The 8,353-nt window shown below is 30.9% G+C and overlaps 1 protein-coding gene across 1 annotated transcript; it reads left to right on the top strand.

Annotated features, from left to right (window-relative positions):
* The first annotated feature begins 6,683 nt into the window (after positions 1–6,683).
* On the top strand, positions 6,684–7,298 carry LOC110113788 (uncharacterized mitochondrial protein AtMg00810-like). Its single transcript, XM_020846487.1, has one exon. It carries the CDS (start codon positions 6,684–6,686, stop codon positions 7,296–7,298), a length of 615 nt encoding a protein of 204 aa, XP_020702146.1.
* Positions 7,299–8,353: the final 1,055 nt, after the last annotated feature.

Raw genomic sequence — 8,353 nt, 5'->3', positions numbered from 1 at the left:
TATCATACTATATGATCATATATGAAAGAATTGAGTTTTTAGGATTTTTTAAGTCCTCTATTTAAATTTTCTCAAAAGACTTTGTATGAATCTTTTTTCCATTAACTGAGTTATTTCTTCTAAAGAAAGCTTGAAGAGAGAGCCTAAAACTTGAGAGAGAAAGGGTAGAGTTTATGATAGAGGGAGATATCCTCGTGGGTTGTAAGGGAGCATGAGAGGGAGTTCCACACAGTTGCTCCAACGAACTTTCACCTGAGTTCCTCCATGTGTCAAGGTCTGTCTTGAGAAAAGCTTTGGGATGAAGACCTCTTTGGTGTCAAAGGACACGGCTACTCCGCCGCACTATAAAAGGTGAAAGTGATTCTAGGTTATTTTCCTTCACGAAGAAGGTAAAAAAGGATTCAAGGTTTCTCTACCATAATAAGAGGATGAAAAGAATTCCAGGTTCTATGCCTCATTAAGAGGGTGAAAAGGATTCCAGGTTCTTTATCTTACTAGGAGGGTGAAAAAGATTACGGTCCTCTACCACTCCGGGTTAGTGGAAGAGATTTTGTAAGGGATTCTCAGCCGCTGTGGGGGCTAAAGGTGAGACACTATAGTGATAGTGCAATACCCAGAGAGGAGGAATCTAGTTAGTGGACCTAGGTTATGATTTGACCGAACCACTATAAAATTTAGATTTTTTTTCTAATTTATTATTTTATGCATTTTTTAATTTACTGAGATTGCATGATAGATTTATTTCTATAATAATTGCTTGGTGAAATTTATGGTTGATAGTATATTATGTTGATTAAATTGTTATTAGTGTTATTATAACTCTTAAAAAGTTTATTAGATTCCACATTAAGAGATAGTATTGCTTCCGCGTTAGTGTGCCTAGGGACAATTCACTGAGGCTTAACATCATATATTGAACTTTCAATATACATGTGTGAATTGAATGGCTAAATGATTTTATTGATGATTTATGCGATTAGTGATTGTGTTTCTATTTTGTTTATTAGTGATTTGTATTGAAAATTATTAAGAATGATATTTTTTTAAGTTGGGTAGATTAAAATAGCCATGAATTCAATTTTCCTACTTCCAAAAAAAAAAAGTTTAAGTGAGTGATGCAACGCTTAGCTTGAGGTGCTATGATGCTAAGAACTGAGATTTTTGAGAATTTAAGGGAGCATTGTGGCACTCGATTTAGAATATTGTGGTACTAGTTAAGAAAAGTTATGTTTATGTATAAAATATTCAATTCTAATTATAAAAAAATACACCATAACCCCTCCCCCATTTCCCTTATTTTGCTGAGGAAAAGGTGAGAGAGAGAGAGAGAGAGAGAGAGAGAGAGAGAGAGAGAGAGTGGGAGAGAGAAATCCTACTTTGAGTCATTTTTATCCATTGCTCCAATTGAAAAAAAGTGAGTGATGCAACGCTTAGCTTGAGGTGCTATGATGCTAAGAACTGGGATTTTTGAGAATTTAAGGGAGCATTGTGGCACTCGATTTAGAATATTGTGGTACTAGTTAAGAAAAGTTATGTTTATGTATGAAAAGTCTCCTAATCATGATTATCTCTATTTTTAATGATTTTATGTTTTACCTATTTTCTCTCTCCTAAAATTTGTAAATATAATATCTCTCATTTTAGTGATTTTCCAGCATGTAACTTCTGGTATATAGTTGATATCATTCCCTAAAATATTTTGGCTAGTTTATATTGATATTTCACAAATTGATTTTGCTTATATGTTGTTTTTAATTAAAACGAGTAGTATAATATTGATTATAAAATGATTAGGAGTTAGAATAGTATAAATGGACAAGAAATACATTTTATACATACATTTATTATTCATTTAATTAAACATGAAATATTGGCATAATGTGGGCATCCTAATGAGTATAATGATAGTTATATTTGGTGTATATGATATTTTTTATTATAATCTATATGATGTAAAATGGTGTAAGAGAAAGAAAAACTAGCCGAAAATAATTGACTGATTTAAATTAGTTGGAGATATTATTCTATACATGAGGGTGGGCTGAGACGCTTTCGTTTAAATAATATTTGTGGTATAATCCTATATAATATGAAAAGATAGAAATAAGGAGACTAACTTATATGATATGATACGTCGACAGGTAGGAAGTGACAACTTCTTATATGAAAGCCACTAGATTTATGACACATGATAGAAGACTAATTCATGGAAATAAGATTGATATGTTGAGATTAATTCTTCATGATTAGCCTACAATACCAGATATAAGAAAAACACTACATGTAGTCAAATGTCCTATCTTGGTGTATGTATATGATATGACAAATTATATAAGTAACATGATATAATATGATTCATATATGACACAGGAGATGCTTGATACAAACCCATGATATGACTGATAAGATTAATTATATTGATATATGGACACATAATTCATATGGAGTATATGATATACATATTATTTTGTATATGAAAGAAATATATGATATACATATATTGATACTTGATGTTGTATGACATGCATATAACATATGTTCACTGGCTTAATATGGCAGGCATACTCATATATAAGGAATAACATATAGAATGAAATAAAGTATAATTTATTAATATGCATAGATTCATAACAGACCTTTTGCCTTATACTTAACATGAGTATAGGAATAACAAAATATACTAATCCTTTATATATCTACTTTTTGCTGACCACTAAATTTGAATTATATTACTTTTAATGATTTTTACTACTCATATGAAATGATACTTTCTATTGACTGCTACATGATCTTATAATTATATGTTCATATTGATATGGAATGAATAACTGCATGTATATTATTTTTATTGCCTTGTATTTATTTCAATTGTATGTCTTGGTAGCCTACTGAGATATTAACTCACTCTTTTATTTTTATATGATTTTAGGAAGGGGTCAGGATCCAATAGATTGAGAAAGATTAGGATTCAAAATTTATTTAATTTTTTTCTATTTTGATTTATTCTTTTGTAGTCAAGAGTATAGGAGGATAGAGTGATGGATGTAGTGATTGATCTACTAGCTATTACAAATTGGATTTTGATGAATGAATATAGAAATATTTTGATGTATATGATTGATAATTAAATTAATTAGACTTATCTATATTAATGAATTATTAGAAACTCTAGTAGATTAATTAAGAGATGAAATAAATAATTCTTCAAATCTAGTTCGTGTTGCAACAAGTTATGAATCTTTATGCAACCCATCAATATCATGCCCTTATGACTCTCAATACATGACATAATAATATCAAGCCATTGTGACTCCCAATGTATATTATTATTCATTCATTCATTCACTATTCAAGCCCTTATACCTCCACTTGGATACACATGAACATCAATAAATTATTAACATTATTTCTTTCTTTCACACATATTCAATCTCAAAATTACAAAAGATCAACACTTTCAACAAATATAAATAGAACAAGGCATCACATAAATATATATAACTTTACATTTAAGGCCGCGTAGTACCCCAGAGATTTCCTTTTTTCCTAAACAGACCATAATATAGAGAATATGCTCAGACCCAACACTACAACGCCTCGAGGGACTTTCTTTTTCTAATCCAAAAGAAGAAAAGGTAGCATCGTAATGCCTAAAAAGCAATTTCACAATGCTTCTAAAGAGTTTTCACACGTACACATGCATATGTTCACACACATAACTCCTTAGAACTAATATAATGTAGAAAATCATTCAGAAACATTCACATAAGATGCTGAGTTTAACATTTCAAGCTTATCATATCAGTTTAGGTTATCACAAGCATTCTAATTTATGGTACAATAGTCCTTGCAAGTTGGAGGATCATCATTGGGTGATAGGGGACATATGATTATAGTCGACGATAGTGGCTAGATGGCATCAATCGGGTAGCGCTTCGATGGTGGTGATCAGGGTGTATCTTATAGTGGTGGTCTAACAATGATGATCATGTGGTGGTCTAATGGCAATAATTAAGTGGGTATTTTGATAATGTAGTCACGCGATGGTTTGAAGATGGCCGATCAGAAGGTCGCCTTGTGATGGTGCTCAAGTGAAGCACCTAGGTTCTCAGAGACTTTAAGGTCTTTTGAATCTCAAGCTACAGTCCTCATTCCAAGCCCACTTCATGTAGAAGGTTAAAGCCTATTTATGGATTTCAATAGTGGCATACCCTGTAAATATAAAAAAAAATTAGAACACTCCACTGGATAACTCATATTAATTCATAAATCGTTTCTTCAACATTTATGAACCTTAATGATATGAAAATTAAATAATGTTGGGCTCATTGCATTCATTTTATCGTGACACTCGATTTAACTATAAGTGTTTGATTGTGCTCATTTGAACTCAGATTAAATCACTATAGGTATCATTAGGTTCATCTCATCTAGAAATTTTGCTTAACTATAAATTTACTGAAATAAAAAAGTGTTGCATCAAAGTGTTGCATCCAATCAAAATGAATTTCAATACCATGTCAATTTTATAAATAGACATAATATCAACAAAAAACCAATTTGTCTTAATGCAATTTGAGAGGAAGTCCCTGTTTTTTTGCAACCCTATGTTTGCAAATATCCCGCCAAAAAGGACGGTGGAACCGACCAGAAAATTCTTTTTGATTTGGAGAATAAAATATAATAAAACAAAGTAATAGTCAAAAATCAAACGTACGGAACTGGACGTCAAATCTTCTAGTCTCTTAAAGACTTAACTATAAACTTTGACCAGCTACGCATGCACTGGCTACCTGTAAAGGCTGGCGTGCAGAATATGCTAATTCACCCACCAACAACCGTTATTTATGAATTAAATAAAATTTTCATGAATATTATTCTTATTATTATTTTTTTTTTTTTGGGGAATTTTTCTTATTAATTCATAATAGGTAATTTTATACATACTATTCATATTATAACTATTTATAAAATTATTTATTTTATTTTTTATTTATCGAATTCCTATTAATTATTAAAGGATTCATGAATTGAGGATTAAAAAAATTTATTTCTTCAATTATAAAAATTGCAATCACACATTTTAAATTTATTTCTCGTTGTATAAAAATTTAATTAATGGACTATAAAATATAAACTCATATGTTTTTTTTTTTTTATGTCAAAGATTATTTTGATAATGAAATATGAAATATATCAGTTAATTAATATATCTTTTATATAAATAATTGATATGGTTTAAAAAATTCTATTTGATCAACATGAATCTTATTATAATATTTCAAAATATTTTGATTTAAATTAATCATTCAACAAATTTATAGTTAAATTATTATCTTGATGAAATAAATCCAATAACACTAATGATGATGATTCAAAAAAACTTCAAATAATTCTAAATCAAGCACTTGATGAGTAATAATTAGAAACTTTGTCTATTAATTAAATGATCAAATGTTCTCTTAATCATATATGCTTATAATCAAAACAAACACCGAGACAAATTTAAGATCACCAAATTATGAGGCCGTTAAAGCACTTAAATGATAAATAAATATTTTATGATCTAAAAATTAATAATCATCATTTGTTGGAGTGTTATAAAAATTTTGACTAAATTTATCAAAATGCCTATTTTAAAATTATTATAAAAAGATTTTTATTCTTCACATAAAATAATAACTAAATTTGAATTTGGAGAGAGCTTCAGAGATTTACTTGACTTTCAATTATGACGACCTCTGACAGCCATTATCCGGACTAACATCATCCAATAGTTATTACATGGTCATCTTAATTCATTCAACTTCATCATCAGTTCACTTTCTCCATCCAATTATTATTACTTTGACAATGTCATCCATTCAATAAGATTTGACTAACGCCATCAAACTGCTCCATTTCTATCGTTCTTGAACGTTTATAGAACTACAAATCTATGTGACATACTTTGTAATCCTCTTCTCCAATTAAAGAAAAGAGTAGGCTCTTATAACTGTTATGGAAATAGAGCTAATGGTATCAGCTACGTCCAGTCAGCACGTTCTCGGTTATGCTTTAGCAACTTTAGCATTCCAGCTTATCTTCGCACATGTTCTGTTATAACAAACTCTGTACAACTGAATTACCTTTAGCTATATATATATATATATATATATATATATATATATATATATATACACTGTGCTGTATAGATGGATCAGCTAATGAAACATACTTGAGCTCATTTTCTCTATTCGTACTATTCTGCTATTATATGTTATTACTTTCTGTTTCTATCATGGTATCAGAGCAGTAGTATCCTGATTTCCATTATGAGTTCATCTTCACCATCTTCAACAGTTCAACCAGCCAAAGCAGATGCAACTGCGGAATGCTGGAAGCTACTATTCCATCTCAGCTCAAATTTTTGATGTCAACTGTGAAGAACATCATTGCTAATCAGTTGACGTCAGAAAATTATCCAACATGGAGATCACAGGTTGCCAAACTTTTTCGTGCAAATGGCTGTGAAGGCTTTCTTGATGGCACTGCTAAGTGTCCAGACAAATTTATTTCTGATTTGAGCGGCTCTCCTATCTTAAATTCTCAGTATACTACCTGGGTTCTTATTGATCAGAACCTCAATGTCTAGTCATCTTCAACAGTTTGGTTTTCAATTTAGTGCAGCCGATCCTTCGTTAATGGTGTATCACTCCAATTCCAAAATTCTTTATATTTTAATATATGTTGACGACATTCTATTGATCGACAATGATCAAGTAACCTTGGACAGCTTGCTTACCAGCTTGAAATCAAAATTTTCTATGCGGCATCTTGGCTGTCTTTCACATTTCTTAGGTGTTCAAGTCTCTACTTCTCCCTATGGCCTGCACTTAAATCAAACTCAGCATGCTCAGACGATTCTTCACAAAGCTGGTATGGAAAATAGCAAATCTGTTTCCACTCCAAGTAGACCAAAATCTGCTGCAGATTCTATAAATCAGCCACACTTCTCTGTTCCTGTTCTCTACCAACAGTTGGCTGGCTCATTACAGTATTTGACGCTGACTCGCCCTAATATTGCATTTGCTGTTCAACAAGTTTGTCAGCATATGCATACTCCACTTCAGACTCATTTTAAACAACTTAAACGGTTGCTTTGGTATGTCAACGGTACACTTACTTATGGTCTTCCATTGTATCGAGGCTCTATGGACCTTCACGGCTATGTTGATTCGGATTGGGCCGGTGACTCTCAAGACCGCAAATCGGTCTCCGGTTATTGTAATTTTCTTGGAAATTCACTCATCTCTTAAAAAGTAAAGAAACAATCAACGGTAGCTCGATCCTCGACTGAAGCTGAATATCGAGCTTAAGCTACTGCAGCATCTGAAATTATATGGCTCCGACGTTTACTTTCAGATTTCAACATTCCTCAAACAGCTCCCACACCCTTATATTGTGACAACACGTCGGCAATTGCGCTTGCCAACAATCCTGTTTTTCACGCCAGAACCAAGCATATCAAAGTAGATTGCCACTTCATCCGGGATTGCATTCAAACTAAACAAATTATTGTTCATCATTTAGCTACCCAGTATCAAATTACTGATATCTTTACTAAGTCCTTACCTATCAAGAAGTTCAAATTAATTTCTTTCTAGCAAACTGATTTCAGCAAATGCCTCCTCAGTTTTACGGGGCATGTTATGGAAATAGAGCTAACGGCATCAGCTGGCCATCAGCTACGTCCAGTCAGCACGTGCTCAATTATGCTTTAGCAACTTTAGCATTCCAGCTTATCTTCGAACATGTTCTGTTATAACAAACTCTATACTACTTAATTACCTTTATATATATATATATATATATACTGTGCTGTATAGATGGATCAGCTAATGAAACATGCATACTTGAGCTCATTTTCTCTATTCTTACAATTATGCTATTATCTGTTATTACTTTCTGTTTCTATCAATAACATATTTATATAGTGAATTGCTTCATCTAGATCAGATCTCATTTTTTTCTCTTTTTAAATTTTGCACATAAAATTCTAATGTCTTATTATTATTCATTAATATACATGGAGCATGTAAAATAGGCATAAATAATAATAATAAAAAAAAATTTGGCCATACTATCTTTTTTAATCAAATTTCCTTTTTTCTAAATTACTTATGAAGTAGTACTTATTATATATTTTTAATTATAAGTAAATGTTTAATGAGAAATTATTCATACTAAAAGTACGTTTAATTTTCTCAGATGATAATCAAAGATCTATTGCATTCATTCTCAACGACTCTCATATACTTTTTTTTAAAAAAACATTTTTATTAATTTATTTTAATAAAAAAATTAAATGCCT

The sequence above is a fragment of the Dendrobium catenatum genome, unplaced genomic scaffold (genome assembly GCF_001605985.2).
Source record: "Dendrobium catenatum unplaced genomic scaffold, ASM160598v2 fragScaff_scaffold_1724, whole genome shotgun sequence".
Classification (NCBI taxonomy): domain Eukaryota; kingdom Viridiplantae; phylum Streptophyta; class Magnoliopsida; order Asparagales; family Orchidaceae; genus Dendrobium; species Dendrobium catenatum.
Note: the sequence above shows the minus strand (reverse complement) of the source record. Positions and strands in the feature narration are given on the sequence as shown.

Excerpts from the sequence above, each read along its gene's own strand:
- LOC110113788 (XM_020846487.1), top strand. The coding sequence starts at position 6,684 with ATGGTGTATCACTCCAATTCCAAAATTCTTTATATTTTAATATATGTT.